Source organism: Taudactylus pleione, unplaced genomic scaffold, assembly GCF_031769625.1.
Source record: "Taudactylus pleione unplaced genomic scaffold, aTauple2 ptg000046l, whole genome shotgun sequence".
Lineage (NCBI taxonomy): Eukaryota > Metazoa > Chordata > Amphibia > Anura > Myobatrachidae > Taudactylus > Taudactylus pleione.
The window spans coordinates 7676435-7698571 of NW_028284448.1; the positions used below are offsets into that span (position 1 = coordinate 7676435).

General features: G+C 42.5%; 1 protein-coding gene across 1 annotated transcript in view; it reads left to right on the forward strand.

The window, feature by feature from the left end:
- Positions 1 to 6280: 6280 nt before the first annotated feature.
- Positions 6281 to 22137, forward strand: part of AFG1L (AFG1 like ATPase) — a 255712-nt gene continuing 239855 nt past the window's right edge. The window contains exons 1-2 of the mRNA XM_088460454.1: positions 6281 to 6423; positions 9347 to 9570. Of these exons, the coding sequence (XP_088316580.1) occupies positions 6285 to 6423; positions 9347 to 9570 (363 nt within the window). The 5' untranslated portion in view covers positions 6281 to 6284. The remainder of the gene's footprint in view (positions 6424 to 9346; positions 9571 to 22137) is intronic.

The following is a 22137-nucleotide window of genomic DNA, read 5'->3' on the forward strand; positions in this document are numbered from 1 at the left end:
CCCAGTATTCCGGCCAAAGCGGGCAAAAAAAAAAGGCAGCCACATTTCACAAGAAAGGAGATGGAGGTTTTGATCCAGAAGTGTGTGGACATCCTGCCAGAGGCAGACAGGAATATGAGTCTAAGCCAGAAGTGGAGAATGTGGGAAGAGGTAGCCGTTGCTGTCAATAGAGTGGGTGATTATGTCCGTCTAGCCCGGGATGTCAAACGGCGGTAAGTAAACCCTTGCCCCCCCTAAAAACAAACCCCATTTTAAACCAAAGGATAATGGCTTCCATTTTTCCCCACAGATGGGGCGACTTCAAATATCGCCTAAAGCAAAAACTCGCGGACAGGGCTAGGCATGCAAGGGGGACAGGTGGGGGTCCCACCCCTGTGTCATTGGAGTTGACGGATTTAGAAGAGCTGGCACAGGGGTGTGTGCAGCCTGTGGAGGTGTTTGGCGTGTCCAACATGGATACGGACATGCCAGACTTTGCGGCTCCTCATGTTGGCCCAGGTAAGTATTGTGATGTCACCAACTCTGAAATGCTATTGTGCCAATATGTAGATTCTAATGTGACTCTTTTCTCATTTTTCCAACAGAGACACAGGCGGATGAGTCTGCTCCAGAGGGAAGCCTTGGCCGCAGAATTTCTGCTGGCTCTGCAGGGGAGGAACCAGTACATCCGGCTGAGGACCCTGCAGAAGCCAGTCCAGGGCGTGCCCCCTCGCAGGCAGTGGGCCTCCTCACAGAACTCAATTTCAAATCGGATTTCCATACGGAGATTCTGCAGAGGATGTGGATACGGGTGGCTGAGGCCCTGGAGCAAAATGCTGCGGCCAACGTGACCATTGGTCAGGCCCTGGCGGAAAATACCAGGGCCAACATCCGCATCGCCGATGCCCTGGAGCAGCTCGTTCGCCAGCACATGGTGGAGCCGACCTCCCTTCCTGCCGGAACATCAGGATCCTCCACCTCTGGCACAACATCAGCCAATCCTCCAAATGTGCCTAGCCCTGTGCCTAGTCCAGAGGCCACAACATCTGCCTCTGGACAGGCCAGCCCGATGGCATCCCGGACCCGGTCTGGCGCCCACCCTCCCCCAATTAAACGGGCGAAAAAACGGTGACAGCAATGGCGACTTTTCCCACACTCCTTCTGTGCTTGGCTCATATTCCTTTCTGGTCAAAACTTCCCTCTCCTTTCTTGTGAAATGTTTTTAAGTTATTTTTGTACGTTTATGTTATCAGTTATTGATTATTTATTTTTGAAAAAAAGTATCTTTGGCAGAATAAAAAAAAAAAAATATTATGCCAATTGGTTTGTGTTTAAACAATAAATTTATGAAAAAAATCTGACATTGTATTGTGACATTATTGTACAAATGGGTTACATTTAATCCTGGCCCTAAAGGCAAAAAAGGACACCAAAAACCATTTCATTTGTATAAAAAAAAGGCCTTTTAAAAAATCACATAACGATGCAAATTGCACATTAAAAAAAAAAAGGGGAGCTAATTAAAACATGATGACATTATTGTCACAATAGGCCATAAACAACAAATTGAGGCCAAAAAAAACCCAAAAAAATGTACGCCAATTGATTGTGTAATCCTGACATTAGCAGGTATGATTTCCACCTGCGTACGGTTTTGTGCTATCACAATAAACTGCTTTCCAAACACATACCAAGCCGGTTTACAATACAACACTAATTGCTTTTGTGACCACCCGCGATTAATCGCTGCAACATCGTGGAGTCCCGGGACGGAGGAGAAGGCCATCGCCAATGTGGTCGAGTAATCCAGACCCTAAACTGTGCGAGCATTTTGAAGGGAAAGAGGATGTTCCAGTGACGTATGTGACGGTCCGAACACATTTGACGTTCGCATCTGCTAATGTATGTACGCCCCAAAAACGCCTCGCCACGCCTGCGTTTTTCCATCTCCACCCCCGTCAACACCCAAAAACGCCCTGTTCTGTCAATCACATTTGACATGTCACTTCCTGTACGCTATTTTAGGAACGACAGAAAAAAAGCTCGCAATCTGCCGTACGCACATGCGCAGTGTAACACCGACGCATGCGTGGTTAGTCAACATCGGAACGCAACGAGCGTACTGCTGTTTGCGAGTGGCTCTGAATGAGGGCCATAGTTTTTAAATCACCCTGTCTCCACTTTTTCCACACTTTCAATCACTTTAAAACTCACTATGGGGGCGATTCAATTCAACGCGATGTTGAATAGCCGCGGAAGGGAGCTCCCGCAGCTATTCAATTCACCGCCCTGCTTGGGCGCGCTAAGGATTTCTTCCTTCTGCCGGTCGCGAAGCTGTTTTTTTGCTTAGAGCAGCGCTAACAGCCACGCGCCCAGTACTTTGGTCAAAGAATGCCAGTTAATGCGCCTTAACACCCTTGTTAAGGCACGATAACCGGCATTCTCTGACCACACAGTGCACTGAATTGAATAGAATTGCATTGAATTGAATCGCCCCCTGTATTTTTGATTGAACAACCATGTGTGTTCTTAAAATGCAAAAACATATGGTGAGTTTCTAGCCACTTACGAACATTCCTTAGATGTTCTGAAATACAGATCTTAAAAGAACGGCTAGTTCTGCCAACATACTGCTTGTTGGAGCTACATTGTATCACATAAATGATATTACTACTGTTGCAAGTTAAGAATTGATTGATTTTGTAAATCTTAATAACACTCGAAGTGAAACTTTCTATTTTACTTCCTTCACTAGTAGCAACATTTTTACACCCCATACATGTGCCGCATCTAAAGAAACCTTTAGAGGTTATTCTCATGCCCATTCTTTTAGGTGGTGACATGGCACTTTTAACTAGCACATTTCTTAGATTAGGTACTCGTTTATGAATCACTACTGGTTTTGCTGGCAATTCATATTTCAGAATCGGATCTGCCCTCAAAATGTGCCAGTACTTATTTAAGACAGCCTCCAACTATCTATAATCTTTACTAAAAGTAGTTATGAAGGAAATGGAGAAATCTTTTTCATGTTTCTTCAACTTCTTTACTAAAAGATCTGCCCTTTTAATCTTATCTATGTTCTGAAGGGTCTTATCTATAACGTCTTTTTTATACTCCAGAAATTGTTCCTTCAAAAGGTTGTATCTGTTCCCTATAAATCTCCTCATTGGTACAATTGCTTTTAATCCGACAAAATTGACTGTTGGGTACTCCCCTTAACCAACTTGGGTGATAGCTACTGTCAATATTTATGAAATAATTACTATCAGTGGGTTTAAAAAAGTTTTCCATACAAATCTTCAAATCTTTTATATACACAGTTAAATGTAAAAAAATGACTTGTACCTCACTGATGGTATAGGTCAATACGACACCAAAAACATTGTTGTCCAAACTCTCCTGAAAGGCAGAGAATGTATTGTTGCCCCCTCTCCAAATTAATATGATATCGTCTATGTATCGATGGTATGCGACAAGGCCCGCCCCCAGCTCTACATGAGATCTATTGACAAGTCACCTGGCTTCATCTGCACTCCTACTTCAGCAGGCCCCGAGGGTCCCAAGACGGATCAGAAACCCACAAACCCTGTGACAACAGCAACTCTAACTACTACACAATTCCAGAATCTTCTAAGGAGGATCAAGGGTAACATACAACAAAGGGCTGCTCAAAGATGGCTGTACACTCCATGGATCTTTGTTTGGGCAGAAGTAGGCATTACCACTGAAGGATAAGCGGTGACATGTTTTGCCGGTATGACTGGGTAATACCCCTTTCACATTGCAAAAGTAACCCGGTATATTGCCGGGTCGACCTGGGTCAAGATGCAGTGTGAACGCGCCAACAGAAAAATTGCCGGGTCCAGGTACTCTACATTTCAACCCTGCAATCGATCAAAGTTGAACTCAGTAACAAGCCGGGTTGATGTGCACTGTGAATGGACCCAACCCGGGTTATCCAACCCAGGACTCAAAAAACAGCGATGATTGGATGTTCCTGGGTCTCACTTGATGTCAGCAGCCAGACACACCGGCAGCACACTGCAGACAACAGCAGAGGAAGTATTCTGGCAGCCTGGAGGGGGTTAATACCACTACTGTCACTACAGTGATAGCTAATTGTGGTGATGAAGAAGTGAACTGTACATTATGCTGTCAGAAGCTGAATCATGCTCTCACTGGCTGAATCAAACAGCAATAAAGCACAAACACTCATGAACCAAGGGATACACAGTGGTAATCCATCAGTCATTATTCCTGCAATGCTATGAGCAGTCCCCACCACTCCCATGTGTTCCCTTTTGTCAGGGCCGGATTAAGGGTGGGGGGGGCAACAAGGGCGGTTGTCCCGAGGCCCCTACACACAGAGGGGCCCCCACCTCTAGAGCATGCAGGGGGGGCTTCTGAGTAGCTAGAAATCCCCCTGACGGACCAATTCCCCCTGATACTGTGACCGGAGGGGGCGGAGCCAATATGACGAGCACCGCCCCCCAAATGACCCACGAATTGCGGCATTACGCCACGAAGGGGAGGAGCCTAAGGATGTGAGCAGCAGCTGCATAAAAAGTAAGTGTGTATATGTACTGTTTTACTGTGTATATATGTGTATATATGTGTTAGTGTGTGTGTATACTGCTGTGTGTATGTGTTAGTGTGTACGTATGTGTTATGTGTGCATACTGTATATGTGTGTATGTATGTGTTATGTGTGTGTATACTGCATATGTGTATATATATGTTAGTGTGTATGTATGTGTTTATGTGTGTGTATGTGTTTATATGTGTGTATACTGTATATGTGTGTATACTGTATATGTGTTAGTGTGTATGTATGTGTTGTGTATGTATACTGTATGTGTGTGTATACTGTATATGTGTTACTGCGTATGTGTGTGTATACTGTATATGTTAGTGTGTATGTATGTGTTTGTGTGTGTGTATACTGTATATGTGTTAGTATGTATGTGTATATGTATGCGTTTATGTGTGTGTATACTGTGTGTGACTGTGTATATGTGTTAGTGTGTGTGTGTACTGTATGTGTGTATTTTATATATATTATATACGTTTGCTACATATATATATATGTGTGTGCGTGCGTGTTTAATACACACGTGCATAAATAAAAAAATAAAATAAATGTATATATATATATATATATATATATATATATATATAAAATGTATGTAAATAAACCCCCCCAGAAAATCCTGTATTTGCCCCTGCCCACAAAGGGTTGGGGTGACCCTGCGGAGAACGGGTGTCCAGTGGACCCTGTTCCCAGATGGGGTTGAGCTGCCGCTGATCTGTGTTCTGGATGCAACAGCACAGTCAGCGCTGCCACATAGAGCGCAGAGTGGCTCCCAAGTCCCCTCATCAGCATCGCGTGACACATCCTATCCGCGACGCTGATCACTGATGTCGGCTCAGTAGTCACTCTGTGCTCTATGCAGCAGCGCTGACTGTGCTGCTGCATTCACAACACAGACCCAGAAGGTAAGTAATCAGGGACGGTGGGGGTAGGCTCCGTGTGGCGGGGGAGGGAAGGTAGACTCTGTGTGGTTTGGTGGGGGCCCCCACAACTTAGTTGCCCCAGGGCCCCCACAAGCCTTAATCCGGCTTCAAAATCCTGAGTCAGAGCCGAGTTTGCGATGTGAAAGGGGTATAAGTGACCTATGTTTTTTCTAATGGACCATGATTATTGCTCCACAGGTGGAGCGCGCTGAGCGGGATTATTGCTGACGTGTGTAGTATATATGGGGGTGGAGATTTGATGTATGGTGGCTGCTGTTAATGGATTTCGATAAGGATATGCTACACCTGAACAGCATTATGTTGGTGTGAATTTGTCTTCAATAATTGTATGTTTTTGGCTGAAAATCTGGTGAGTGCTGCCTGTACCACACTTGTGGAAAAACATTGGATATATAAAAAAAATGGGATACTTGATTTCTGGCATGCCCCCCAGTACTTTATGACTTTCATGATGAGAGTGCAGAAGTACACTGACTATATATAGATAGATAGATAAATGACACTATATCTATATATATATATATAAAATATATGTGTGTGTGTGTGTGTGCATATGTATGTATCCATGTTGTTGTCTTTTGTTTCGCCCTATAATCAGATGTGTTTCAGTACGTTACTTTCTTTTCTTGTATCTTACTACTACTCATCGTTTTACTAATCATACTTTTGTTGCTTAGAAACAAGCCTCGCCTCACTCAGCTGTTTCACTGACTCACTCTTTTGCCACTGCTCTTTAAATAAAGTTATTGAAATTTCCCTTTTCCAACATGGCGGCCACCATGGCGCCCTTGGTTTCCTTGCGTTCTCTGCTAAACGTTTACCGAGATTGTTGGAGGCTGCAGTACGGCGTGAGGTGGGGGAAACTCGGAGGGCCGTGTGTTCCCTCTCTATGCAGGCAGACGGCAGGTTAGTGGCACCGGGGGTGACACACGTCTCGCTGAGAAGGAGAGGGGCAATTTCCTGGATAGGATAAAGCGTTGAACATAGGAATGAATGAGCGAAGGAGAACGTTGGGTATTTGTATGCTGTGCAACATGACTGGCATACAGGCAAGTAGGAGAGATCTCTATTAAAGGTTGCTTTATTTTTCCTTGTGAAAGTACAATAAGAGTGGCCAGCTAAAGTCTAATGTCAATGTCATTAATTTAAATATACACAAGATAAATGTCAACATATAATCGGGAAATTCAGGTTTGTGCACCCGATCTCCAGTCTAAAGTGACCAGTAGTTATTCAATATTTTATACTAATTGGCATGAGTGCTGCAGACTCCCATTATTACTACTAGCCTCCTCTTGAGGTAACAAGCAGAAATCCGTGAAGAGTCTGGCTTTTGGGAGCCAAATCTGCTTTTTGGGCAGTGTGCCTATTACTTTGCGCGAGTTTAGCTGCGTTATGCATCTAAACCCAGTGCATTTGGGTACGGTACTTACGGCCATTAGCATAAACAATTGAATAGCTCCTGCTGGGTGCACATTTCTTACAGGCACAAGAAAACAATTGAATTCTACCCTTAGGCTATAACTTGACTCTGTATGCCCTGTTTAGAGGTACCATAGGAGCCAACATGTGAAAATGATTGGTAGTACTCAAACACCTACAGAGCTGGCTCCTCTTCTGGCTGCTGATTTAAATGGATGCCCAACTATCTGGGTCCACCTAGATCTCTTTTGTCACAAACATAGTTGTTCATTTCCAGGCCTCACTGGTGAAACAGCCTGGCTATGAAATGTCTGCATTTGCTTCCCAGTCTGTCACTCCCATACTGTACTTTGGAGCCCTTAGGCAGGGTACACATCAGAACGATGTGTTACCAGCAAATCCGCCAGCTGTCATTAACCCACTGGACGGTGTAGTGGTACGACAGCATGATTTGCCATGCTGCATTTAGCAGCCTGGTATCGCACATGATATCTTCTGATTTGACCGTGCAGCACTGCCAACCAGAGTATACTGTGTATGACCCATGGGAGGGCACAATTGAGGGTACACACTGAACGACATGCAATATATATGTTGTTCAGACTTGCCCGGTAATGACCCATCGTGCCAATGTCGTTCTGTTGTGTACCCAGCCTTAGTTATGCAATAGAGACCTGATTAATTTTGACAAAACGTAACTAACTCTTTGGGCGGAATTCAATTGTTTTTGCGGCCCGCATCCCCCGTCTAAAGTGACAGGAGTTCGCAGGCCGCTATGCAATTGTTCCAGATTTTCGTGCTGCTCACGCGCAAAGTGGTCGGGTTTAGCCGCGTAAAGCAGCTAAACCCGACCAAAGTGCTGGGCGCGATCACGAAAAGTGATGTTTGGGCGCCCTAACATGTCACTTTTTGCACATTTCAGCTCTCACCCCCCTGGGGCTGCGAGCTGAAATGTAGCGCTGTCAGCTGATCGTGCCCGACAGGAGCAAGAATTGAATAGCTCAGTCGGGCGCGATGGGGGCAGAAATCAATTGAATTCCGCCCTTTCTGTTTAAATATATTGCTCCTCATGGCAACCTCTAGGACAGCCTATCGGGAACACTAAGATCTTGGTCAGACCGAAAAACTGCACCTGCTAGTGCAAGTTTCGATGGTGGCATATAAGGAAGTGCCAATCAGTATTATAGCGTGCAGGGGAATCTCAGTACTTGCATACTTCGTACAAGTTTGTATTCTATTTGCATAAACTCACCAATACATGCAGCTGCGTTCGTTTTTGAGGCAGTGCCAGTCTCAATATGATTAGAATTGCTGCTTGGTTTGGGTCTAACTTAATCCATCCAAATTGATGTGTGTGTTTATGCACAACCTTTCATTTAATTATACAGTGTCACTATCTTTACAACTTTTAGATTCCTGTTTTAATGTTATGTTACTTATTTAAAAATTTTATTTGGGAAACTTCACTTGGCAAAACTATATGGCAGCGGCCCCCAAGAATATCACGGCACCCCTAGTCCAAAGGTTTCTCATTGAGTAATAATGTCATCTTTGGTCGCAATTATGTAGGGGTGGACAGGGCTGCACTTATGTTTGTATGATTGGCAGCTGCCAGCACTTTTTTTTTTTTTTTTTTATAATCGCATTGACCATAAATCATTTAATTTGATCCCGGACCACAAAACCGTGGCACCCCTTTTGGAACCACTGTTGTATGGTATTAGTGAATAGCAGGTGAATAATGCAAATAATTATTTTTATTATGTGTTGTTGAGCACTTGATATGCTAGTATAATAGTTATCCCCCATCCAAACCTGTTGAATTACATAGTTAACCGTTTTCATAGTATGGGATCATAGACTTGTGTATTAAGACTTTTTCAGTATGCAGACTTTGTAATGTGCTAAGAATCTATGGGAGCGATTCAATTGTTGCGTGGGCAGCAATAATTTTAATGATCGCCCAGTTTTGCAATTGAATTGTTCTGGACGCCCATTAATTATCGCCCTATTAGACTGGGTTTAGCCGTGTAAAACGGCTAAACCCGTCCAAAGTCCTTGTTAGTGCGCCCTACCCACGGGATTCTCGTACATTTTTGGGCGCACCTTCCTGAGGGTGTGAGCAGAAATGCCGGCTCATGCTCAGAACAAGCAACAATTGAGTTGCTCAATCTAGCGCCTTTAAAAAAAAAAAAAAAAAAAAAAAAATAGCTGACCAGAAAACAACTTAATTTTTTCTTTTTTTTTTTCTTTTGAGAAGTTTTGTGGAATCAATATTTAATAATATTATTATTGTTTTGGAAGTACATATCAGTTGTTTGGGATCTTTTAACAAGGAATTGTTTGGGAACTCTGCAATTATTTTAGTAACACATGCTTACTTATTTTGTTGTTTTTTTCTTTCAAGTATCTGTTAGCCAAGTAGCCGAGGCTTCAGTTGCCAACTGTGAAAAAAACACAAAGCCAGAAGTGTTTGATGAACGTACTGGGCCACTTCAACAATACGACATTCTGGTAAAGGACTGTGTTCTAAGGAAAGATGAGCATCAACGAAGAGTCGTACAGCATTTACAGAGTCTTCATGACAACCTCCGGGGATACAGGAAAGATTCCAAAGGACTTTTGTCAAAGGTCGGACTATTTATTTATTTTTTACTAATTTTTAGTTATACTTGTATGCTAAGATCAAAGGTAATAATGGGATACCAGAACACATTTTTGAAAGCATACTGTCCAAAGCTAGGATAATTTAAAAAAAAAAAAAAAACATTGGCACATAAAGCTTTTGGGAAATAATTGTTTTGTTAAATAATTACATAATGATGTTCTCCATATTTGGATGTGTCCAATAATGGTTTGCTGTCTGTCTCTGCGCAGCTAAGCAATTAACTTTTGGTGATTTGGTTGCTCTGTGATTTAGCTACAGGAGGAAGGATACCAGCAATGTGCTTTATATGATCACTGACCTATCTCTGGTTATTTGTGTGGTACAGAACATAGACTGAAAGCTCCACTGGGGCAGGGAATAATATGAACGATTAAAGATTTTCTGTACAGTGCTGCATAATTTATTTGCACTATATTAATAAAGCTTATTAACAATAGTAGCTGTTTATTTTCCCTATTAAACATGAATTTGTCTTTTCTTACTTACTGCTCTTCATTTTACCAAGGGTAGATTGGGCCACCCGCAGCTTGGGATAGTCCCACTGTGCCCTGCACTTCCCCCAGTGTCTTACACAGCGTTCCCCCTCCCCCCTCCCCCCTGGGGGTGCGTGCAGCCTTCTGTTGATCTCAGTGAGTCATTCCTCACAGCTACAGCAATGCAGCAGGTAAGGGCTGCTGTGCTTGGTGTACTTTATATAGATTTCTTGTTCATCATAACCATTTAGATGACTTTTTAATACTTGTTTATTTAAATTTTAAAACAAGTAAAGTGCTACTTTACTCTTCCTGATCACAGTGGGAGATTACTAATGAATTCCGCCCTTGGTGTTGGCTGCAGGCAGCTGAACTGCGTCACATTGAGTAGTGACACAGGTAGTCAAATTAAGTAATGCTGCTTGAATTTCTATGGAAAATATGTACCGCAAAATGTGCACAGCATCAGTACTCTTCTATTGCAATATTATAGCCCAGTAACAGATCAAGCTGCCAAAGTTCATTCATATACATGTGCTCTTCCACCAAGAGTAAACTTAGTCTCCCAATATTAAACTATAGCGTTCTGCATCTTTACTTATGTTGAATAGCCTCTTGCTTATCTATATCTTACCAAAAATCCATACATATTCTATAATCCTAACAATATCAAGCTACATTTCACTCTGTTTTATGCGGTTGTAATTCTTCACACTGATTAGCTGTATTCCACCTTACATCAGCACCCCAATGTCCAATTAAATTGCTCTCATGCATATATACAAAGAAATAGTGTAAAGACAGGTACACACATTTATGCACCAACCGTACCTAGTTGCTGTTTTTCTAAGAGTCCCCATTTCTAATTCTTTTCTTCCTAGACAGCCATGTCCTTGCATTATCCTGATGTCACAACGCAATCACAGTTGACAGGACGTATTGGGCCCCCAGGAGCACAGGACAGTTTAGCGCTGTGCCCCGTGCTCCCCTCCGTGGCTTACACCCCCCCCTCTCTGATACAGAAGCACAGCGTCCCCTGATAAATATAGCTAATAAAAATGTAATTTTCTATAAGAAGCAGAAAAATGGGCTGAATGAGAGGACATGTGTAAATAGGTGATAGGAAATGGGGGTTCTGAACGAGTAGATGGGAGATTTTTAAACACTTGGGTAAACACACTGAAAAATCACTATACAGACACTTGAATGTTCCTCAAAAGACTTTTTTAATTTACTGAAATAATTTTGCCACCATCTATAAAAGTTGCACAAATCAACCATTTAACAGACTCCAATACTTTGCTTACAGCCACTAACCTTGTCCTATCTTGTTAGGATGATGTCCCCACTCTTTCATGTACTTTAACGTAGGCTGCACTACAGAGTTAATGCGCGATTGACATCAGCACAATGCTGTTTCTAATTGAATTGTTCAGGAATCTGGAGCTAACTTTATGAAAATATTACGTGATCTGCACTGAAGGTTAATGCGGGATGTCAGTATGGAACTCGCGCCTAACTGAAACCAACCCAGATATATTTATTACTTTTTAATTTTTTTGGCTTTTTTTTTTTTTAATTTATATGCAGACACTACTTGTATTATGAAATGAAGGTTCATTTTTATAAATGACCATGCACCCATACATATAAATTCTCCTCTTTCCTTCTTGTGTTGTAATTTACTGCCTATAGATATCTTTATGGTAGCACCTTCTGCATAATAGTAAGCAAATGCATACAGTATCGTAGGCAATTATAAGCAAGGGTGGTATATTTTATAAAAGTGGCAGGTACTTTTTCCTTTTTACTATGTGACCTGCTATATTTAAGATGCTGGCAGGCCCTCTGAGCAGAGGGTCCGTTCCATTGCTGCCTATTAAATTCAATTGTGTTTGGACTTACCAAATATAACAAACTTTTTGTTATGCTTGGTAAAACCGAAAAGTAAATATATCCATGGGTAATAAGACTACTTTCTTTAATCTGCTAAAAACATGTTTTCATTTTTCTACACTTTTTTTTTTTTTTTTCTTGTTTAATTTTGCTGTTTTGAAGTTTAAAATGCTTGTGTTCCTTTTTTTTTATTTATAGTTACTATGCGTTTTTTTTCCCCAGTAATTTCCTATTGTTATGCACACTGTACGTGTTATGTTTAAAGTGCATACATATACATTCTTATCAGATGTCCACATCTAGGCAATATTTCAATTAAAAAAATATGTAGTTGTTGAAGAATAGCTACAGGGCAAGTTTATTGTGTACAATTTGTTCCACTACATGTAGGAACCCCATACTTACCTACTTTAAAATTTCCCTCTCTGGGCGATGCAGTTCGGTGGTTATGGGGTGTCTGGCCAGACTATCCGAGTCATTAAGCCCTGCCACATGCTGTAAAATGCTGCAAATCCCTCATATTTAAATAGGAGTCAGGGAAAAATGATGCAATTCTCTTCGAATTGCGTTGTTAGGCCCCGCCCCAAACACGCAGACTGCTGTAAAAATTCTGCCCAGTTCAATAGGAAGTGCGATGTGGTGGAGTTCGCTCAGTTTCACTTCAGGCCCGTACATCATCTGATCCTCCTCCAGGTGGAACAGGCTTCCTAATCTGCTCAGATCCCAGATCCCCGGAGGTTCGCCTGGCCATAGCCTGGTGGCTACAGATGTCCTACTTATACAAGAGACGCTCCTTTTGGATCTCAGATTGGGCACTCCTCACCACGGATGCAAGCCTCTGCGGGTGGGGTGCAGTGACCAGCCAGCACTCCTTCCAAGGTCGCTCGACTCCAGCCGAGGCGGTCTTGCCAATCAACGTCCTGAAACTCAGCCATATACAGAGCTCTCACTCTGGCTCAGGATATTTTTCAGGGCAGGCCAGTACAACTACAGTCTGACAACGCCATGGCAGTGGCCTACCTCAATCGCCAAGGAGGCACTCTTAAGTCGGACACCAATGGCAGAAGTGGCCCGCATTCCCACATGGGCCGTATTCCATCTCTGCAGTGTTCATCCCAGGAATTCTCAATTAGGAAGCGGATTTCCTGAGCTGTCATGATGTGCATGCAGGAGAGTGGTCTCTACATCCAGAAGTCTTTCAACTCCTGGTGGACAAATGGGGTCTACCAGATGTGGACCTCAAGACACAACCAAACATCCAGTGTATGGAGCCAGGACAAGGAATCCCAGCATGGCCTTTGTGGATGCATTATCTGCAAGGTGGACCTTCCATTTGGCATACCTCGTCCCTCCAATATCCCTTCTTCCTCTGTTTTTTTTTTTTTTCAGAAGTTCAAACAGGAAGGGGGCACAGTCCTGTTGGTAGCTCTGGCTTGGCACAGATGCAGTTGGTACTCCGATCCTCAAAGTCTCTCCATAGACGCTCCTCTTCAACCAGACCTGTTGTCTCAGGGTCCCTGTCTACATCCGGACCTGGCCTACCTATCTTCAATGGCTTGGCTCTTGAGACATCCCTCCTAAGGGCTTTTCTAACTCTGTGGTCCAGACCATGCTCAGAGCATGTAAACCGGCCTCGGACAGAATTTATCACCGAATATGGCATTCAAATTTCCAGTGCTGTGCTGCTAGAAACTATGACCCTCAAGGTTTTTAAGGTTTCTAGAATATTTGCCTTTCTTCAGACTGGAGTGGATCTTGGACTCCGTTTGGCATCTCTGAAAGTGCACATCTCCGCTCTGCCTATCTGGTTCCCGCGCAGAATTGCTCCTCTATTGGATGTTCACACCTTCCTACAAGGTTTTCTATGTATACAACCTCCCTTTATCCCTCTTTGTTGCTCTGTGAGATTTGTCAGTGGATTTAGGGGCGTCCTTTCTAAGGTGGTTTCTTGTAAATTGAGGTCCCGGCTTTCAATCACCAGACCTCTCTGCTGGTGAGGCTTCGTTGGATGTGGTCCGTGCTCTGGAGATCTACGTGGACCGTACTAGTGCCATCAGGAAATCTGACTCCCTCTTCATCTTATATGGATTTCATAAGAAGGAATGGCCAGCTAACAAATAGACTCTGGCCAGATAGTCATGTGAAGCCATCTCCCAGACTTATACTCAGACGGGCCTTCCTGCGCCGGCTACAGTATCTGCTCATTCTGCTGTCTGTGGGCAGCCTGGCATGGCACCTCTGCTGAACAGCTATGCAAGGTGGCCACATGCTCTTCTCACCTTTCTTAGGTTCTATGCCTTTGCCTCTCAGGATGCTTCCTTCGGGCACTGGGTTCTAATCTCAGCTCAGGAGCGTCCCCCTCCCTTGAACAACTGCTTTGGGACATCCCCATTGTCTCCCCTGTGGACCCTGAAGAAGAAAAGGAGAGATGGCCTGATGCACCTGGTTTCTGTGGGTTTATTCTCTTGGTCACTTGTTTCCTTCTGTGTGAGAGAGTATGATTCTTCAGTGTACCAGCCTTCCTTCTCTCCTATCCTGCTCCGGCCTTGGGCTTGTTATCAAATCTGAGTTGCCCTCAGGCTATGTGGGTGGGGTATAGGGGGAAGGACAGAAGCATCCTGGGATTGAAAAGCTTTTCTGTTGGTGTCTGGTCCTTAAAGTTCCACCTATACCCCATTGTCTTCCCTGTGGTCTTTGAAGAAAGAGTTAATAAGGGTAAGTTTTACCATAACTCTTAAATTATTAATGCAGCTCATTGCTGAGTTATAGAGGGGGGGGGGGTGTGTGTGTGTGTGTGTGTGTGTACAGTCAGGTGCATAAATATTGGGACATTGACAGAATTTTCATATTTTGGCCTCTATTTGCCACCACAATGGCTTTGAAATGAAACAAACAAGATGTGCTTTAACTGCAGACTTTCAGATTTAATTTGAGGTTAATTACATCCAAATCAGGTGAACGTTGTAGGAATATCTATATGTGCCTCCCACTTTTTAAGGGACCAAAAGTAATGGGACTATTTCATGGACAGGTGTGGGCTATTCCCTCATTATTTCATTATTAATTAAACAGGTAAAAGGTCTGGAGTTTATTTTAGGTGTGACATTTGCATTTGGAATCAGTTGCTGTTGACTCTCAATATGAGATCCAAAGAGCTGTCACTAGGCTGAAAAATCAAAACAAACCCACCAGAGAGATGGCAAAAACATTAGGTGTGGCCAAATCAACTGTTTGGAACATTCTTAAAAAGAAAGAACGCACCAGAGAGCTCAGCAACACCAAAAGACCCGGACGACCACGGAAAACAACTGTGGTGGATGACAGAAGAATTATTTGTTTCATTCAAAGCCGTTGTGGTGGTGAATAGATGGCAAAATTCGGTCAATGTCACTATGTATGTATGTATGTATGTATGTATATACACATTATGCTTTAATATATTTTATCTGTAAAAGTGTGAACTTATAGTAAAAACAGATACAATGTACAGTATACAATGTGTGATACACATAGGAGGATAAAGGAAAAAATTATACTAAACAGACAAGTTACAAGTAACCAACGATAGAAAGCAGTTGAGTCCCACTGGTTAATATAAACCTTTTGGGCGCCAAAGTCCACAACCAGAAGATCTATTTAGTTTCACATTGCATCAATAATTTAGATCTGTCCTCCCTCCCCTCTAGATGGCAGATGGACATGATCTATGATACAATATTTAAGTACAGATAAATCATGTCCAGCTGTGAGAAGGTGGCGTGCCACTGCCTGGTCACTAGTACCCTTAGTTAAAGCAGAGCGTATGGCGGAGCGATGCAGCGCCATATGATCCTTTTAAACTGTTTGTTTAGTTTTGCCTATAAGGACACATTATGGGGTAGATCAATTACTATTTTGCACTTCTAAATGTTTTGTCTATTTCTTAAGGTGCCCACACACATACTGACTTGCTCCCAATCAGCCGATATACACGATTTCCCCTGAACTCTCCCCAGGCAGTCGTGGTCATGATTTGGAGTTAAAAATGTCCAATCTGACTTAGGATCTATCTTGCAGCCAGTGCATTGTATCCCAGATTGGCTAATCTGCCCTACAGCATGGCAGATCTGAAGATGCGAGGTACGACGAGCGGGGACGCGCATCGGCATCATGATCAAGTGTAGAAACTCACGATTTAGCCATTCTTTACATGATCTGTCATCACGATTCATCGAAATCTGCCATATTGGATGAAAAGTCGGTATGTGTGTGGGCACCTTTACTTGAGTGGGGGTTGTTGAAGCTAGTACAGGGGGTTAAGTATCTGCATGTGATGCAGTTGGGGCATCTAAAGCAGCCTCTCTTTTTAATTAAAAAGTGTGCCTGTCTAGTAATTTCAGCAATCTGTTATATCAGCTCTTACCAGTTAAGATTCCGATTTTCTAAAGTAGCTAGGCATGAATGATAGCGGTCTGGGGAAGATTCAAATAAGTCTCAACTTGTAATGTTGGCCATAATTTCTTAACTTCAAGTTGTATCTTAAGGCTAGCCAGATGGAAGCAAGTAACCCATACCATTTTATTAGGTGGAATTGCGCTCTCTCAAGGTGCGTATCCACTACGCGACCTTACTGAGCGATTAAGACATCGTAATCGTGCAATTGCTCAGTAATCGGCCGCAAATCTGGCATTTAAATGTGAAAAACCAGCGATGCGCGTGCCCACTGGTTGTTTTTGACCCTATCATCGCCCGTACATGCTGGTCAACCTGACGATCCCGTCAGGTATAACATGTGCGGGGATGATGGATGTGCCTACACTGAGCGTTCAGTGTAGGCACGTCACAGACTTTCAATCGACAGCATGATTACATGCTCTCGTTTCTCCGTCTATTAGTCGATAGGCACCATTAATGAACAGATCTTCATGTTACAAATCTAATAATTGTTGCTTAGTGTCAAAAAGTAAATTTTTATCATAACATGCAGAAACCTACTGATTCCACATAAACTGCGCCATCAAAGGCTTTCCTCGTGCATTAAACCCCTGATGGTGCATTTTTCTCACAGCTCCTGAAGCTGCAACAAATTAATCCACATCTGGGAAATAACGCACGGGGTTGACCCTACGAATTGGCGGCCGTGGGTAATAAGTGTGGTAAACCCCACGGCTAATTGAATTCCCCCCCCCTACAGTCTCCTATTGATTCTATGTAGGCCATTACTTGACATGCATGTTGCAGTTGTGTTATCTGATAGATTTGTGAGGATATTTAGGCCACTCAAGGAGTACATTTTAATTCTCTTTTATCATGGATCTTGTTGCAGAAACAAACTGACCCTGTAATGCGTACACCACTTGTTGTATGGAACAGACAGAGTGCTTGAGCTAGAAGGGACAGTTACTTCAACTTGGGGAGCTGCACTTCCTGCTGATGTCTCCACATACTGCAGATAGATCAGATCTTGCTTGGTGCTGGCAGGAACGTATACATTATAAAGGCAGACCTTTTATGGGGCCTGTTCCACTCTATATATACACTGTATGGTAGGGAGATTCCAAGGGTTCAATTCCCCACCTGCTGGATGATGAGACATTTATTATTATTCATATAAGGATCACGCAAACCATATACTGAAGTGAGTATGGGACTGTAGAGACCATGCCCATCAAGCACTACATGGTGTGGAGTAATAAGGAGATTTAGGGATCACATTCACCATACCCTTAGCGGCGTGGTCTAATAAGATGTAGGGAGCACACTCTCTATACACTCAGGAGTTGAACAGTAACAAGTTGTAGGGATCATACACTCTGGAACTGGGTAAATAAGGAGAAGTAGAAATCACACCATACACTCAGGGGAGCAGAGTTATAATGACATGTAGGGATCACAAAAACCGTACACTCAGAAGAGTGGGGTAATAAGGTGCAGAGATCAAACCCACCGTACACTCGGGAGTGTAGCAATATGGAGATGCAGGGACCATACCCACCATACACTCAGGGGAGTGGAATAATAAGGAGATGCAGGATCATGCCTACCATACACACAGTGGATAAAAATTATAAGGTGATGTACTGTATCTATTACACTCCTCATACACTAAAGAATGTAGGCATAGAAGGAGTTATTGAGTTCACAATCATCATACAGTAGGGGAGTGGGACAATAAGGAGATCCAGAGATCATACAACAAAGTAGTTATATAGGCATTTCTTACACCCATGAGATCACCAAGCCCCCTTGTCTTTTCCTGAACAGCGTACCACCCATCAATAAATCACATCTAGGGGTGCAGTAACTCTGACCATTTCGCACAGTATTACTTAAAATTTGTCAAATAAGATAAGAATTGGGCCGGGCACATCAGCTAAAAAGATTTAGCCCATCACATTCAATATCATGTTTGAGGTAATTAGCATAAACCTGCCAGCAATGAATGTGATTATAAATGAAAGACTAGCTGTTCCTATAAGATTTACTTGCAGTTGTCTTGGAAGCATCCTGCTGGGATAGCCATGATCTACAGGATCTTATTGTTCATAAGTACCTTTCAGCAGAAGGGTATTGGATAATTTCAAAGGCATCACATGTACCATAGAACTCTATATCATCAATAAGAGGAGAAATTGGGGCATAACAGGGATTTTGACCAGATCAATATGTCCTTCCATAGTTGATAGGGTAAATAAAAATAATCATGGAGGCTAAGAAGAGGCCTATAGCAAGATTACTTTTTGGCAGGAAGAGGTCACTCTGCATGTGAGAACAATCTTCTGTATTTTGCACATACCTGGACAAGGGTATGGTGGCGATACAGAAGTAATTTCTCACAATAAAAAAACATCCCAGTGTCTGTCTAAATTGGGGGGAAAAACACATAAAATAAACCCAAGCAATGTGGGAAAATATCTTATGGTTTGTCGAAACCAAGGTTTAACTTTTTGGCCTTTAATTCTAAATATATTTTGTGCAAAGACAACACGGGTTATCATCCAAAGACCACCATTCTTATTGTGAAGCATGGTGGTGTCAGCATCATGCTTTGGGGTTGATTATTTTCAGCTGGAACAGTGATATAAGTCATAACAAATAGCTCCAAAGAACAAGATATTTTGGGGTATATTTACTAAAGTGCGGGTTTTTAGAAATTGAGATGTTGCCCATAGCAACCAATCAGATTCGAATTAACATTTGTCTAGCACCTTCTAGAAAATATCTAGAATCTGATTGGTTGCTATGGGCAACATCTCCATTTCTAAAAACTCGCTCTTTAGTAAATATACCCCTTTGTTTAAAAACCTGCTGTCTTCTCTCCAGAAAGCTAAAGATAACAAAAAAGCTCACATACAAATTATCCAAGAATGGTTTCAGGAAAGGAAGATCACAGGCTTGGAATGGCCCAGTCAAAGCCCTGAAACAATCCCATTGGAAACCTGTGGAATGGTCTAAGTGTACTGTACACAGGAGACCCTCTGCAGTTTAATGGATGTTGAAGTTTTTTACAGGGAAGAGGGCTATTATTAGTTCATAGGTGTGTTGGTATTGTAGGTTTTCTATTGTCATTTTCTAAAAATACTCTTTTTCCACTTGCATTTCCTTGGTTGCAAGGTCACAATAATAGTGGAAAAGGTCTCATATGATTTATCTTAACATTTAGGTTTACATTACAAAAAGCTGTTATTACAGTAAGGGTGTGTATACTTTTTATATCCACAGTATAATGAGAGAAATGTTCTTCCTGTGCAGAAGTTCTCTATTATGTAATGTCAATAGTCACCTAGGCCAAGTTATATTCCATGGAAATTTGATAGAATCCCTGCAGTTTACATTGTTCTTGCAGTTTAGTTCTTAAGAAAATGTTCAGACGATGAAGTGGTCTACTTTAATACAGAAGTGTTCCTTGTGGAGAGTGATATAATGCTAAGGCTTTTTAAGGAAATAATTATACAGCAAATTCTGTCTGGAATCGTTTTCCCCTGATTCTTGAAGGAGATAATGATGGATCCGAGAGTGGGAAATCATACATTTAAGAAAATAGCTACTGGGCTGTTGAAAGAATAAAGTTAAACCTGCAGTTTCTCTTACCATGGGGGGAAATAGCTACAGTTAGGTGCATTTGTTCCATACTCTGATATAACCAACAAAGCACTTGGAGGTGATTTGTCTTAAGCCCATATGGCAAAATATTGTAGTCCGCACTAACGTGAAAAAATGAATTCTCTAGCTGACGGTATTTGCAGGTGTGTTTTATTCCTGGTACAAGGTATGAGTATCTGGCTAAGAAATGCTTTATTATATGTTCGTACTCCCAGTGCGAGGCCAGTATTGGCCTCCATATACTGCTTGCAGGGCCGTAGATGGCCGGCCTGGGCCCGGGGGAAGGGGGGCGTGGTCATGTCCACTTAAGGAAAAATAAACTATTTGCGGCGCTGGGGAGAGGGGCGCCATGAGCCCCTCTGCCAGGCGCAAATCCAGGGGGGGAGTGCGCAATCAATGTGATTGCTCTTCCCCCACAGGCAGAGGAGAGGAGACTGCTGGCAACGTGTGCAGGGCTGCTGACAAGTCATAGGGAGGGGGTACTGGAGGGTGCCGTCGGACCCGGGCCCGGGTAATTGGTACCCGCTACCCCCCCCCCCCCTCCCTCCCTCTCGGCGCCTATGACTGCTTAAGCTGTCCACTGCAATACACCTATACATTATTTGCTGAAAAATGGAGTGCTTGTATGGGTGCATAATCAATGTTACATTATACGAGAGTGGTTCAATAGATAAGGCATAAACATTACATAAATGTATACAACTCGAACATGTATGTATAATCAATAGTGTGGTCTTGATTACCTTTCCCATACTTGTCTAAGCATTTGGTCCAATGGTACCCAAAGGCATCTATCCCGGCATAGAAGAAATCACTTGGTACCAGGTCAGAGTTGTAGGAAGGATGGTCCAGTACGGCACAGATCACTGCTCATCTCGAACATCTGTCCTGCTGTTATCAAAGGCAGTGCACCAAACCCAAAACTGTTTCCGTGATGACATTATCAATGTACACCATGACAAGTTGGCAATGAATTTTAGCTGCTGGTGTGCCCTTTAGACACAGAAGTCTGATCAACGCACCACAATGTTTGACCATGTTCCGCCAGCCCTGCCATCTTACAAGTGATGTTGGTTCAGTATTACTGGTATGGTGTGCAGTCTAATGGCCGTGAGGGGAAGCAGATTAGAAAGAAAAATAGAACATTACACACGTGAGTGGTCTTGTTACCTTACCTATTGAATCACCCTTTTATATACTGTAATATAATGCCACCAATTCAGATTATGCCACACAATAGTGCCCACATTCATACTATACCAAACCATAGTGCCTTCAGTTTATATTATGATACATGCCACACAGTAGTGCCCACAATTCATGTTAAGCCACACAGTAGTGTCCCCAATTCACATTACGGGCCGTATTCAATTAGTTTCGCATCCGCAAAAAAGTTCAGTCTACCCGACTTTTTGCCTACATCACGTGTTTTTGATGCAGAAACTTATCGTACGCATCCCTGCTTTCGCCGTATTCAATTACTAAACAGGCGAAAGCGGCAAATGCAGAACAGATGGAAAGTACTGTCAGAATTGGGGAAATCAGTCTGTACCCCCAAAAAAGATGCACTAACATTGGGGATCAATGTAGAAGTGTTCCAATAGGCCTAATAAAACTATTTGGGGTACTGAAGTTGTTTACAATTCTTGTTATTAGCGTACTTGCAAAAGTAAAAGTGGTGAAGAATGGCATTAAGCAATATTTTTTGGTGAAAATAAGTAGTCTTGTCAAATTTGGGGTACTTTGAATACTAGCATATTTTAATGTGTCTAAAGTGAAGTTTTAGAAAAGTGAAATTCCTCCGTCATACAAGCACCTGCAATCCCAAAAACACTTGGCCCAATTCTTAGAGCATCCCCAGAAGCTTATTTCTCTAGTTTTTGAAGTTGTCCTTCCCCCCACTTTTTTCATTTTTGCTCCAAATTTCAAAGGCGTTTTTTGGGGGTGTTCCTGAATTTTTTTATTCCTTTTTTTGCATGAATTATCCGTTGGGGGGGATGTACCAAGTTTTTTTGAGTGGTTTCCAACATCTGCACCCCAAAATATAGATTTGACACTTTTTATCACCTGCTAATCTGT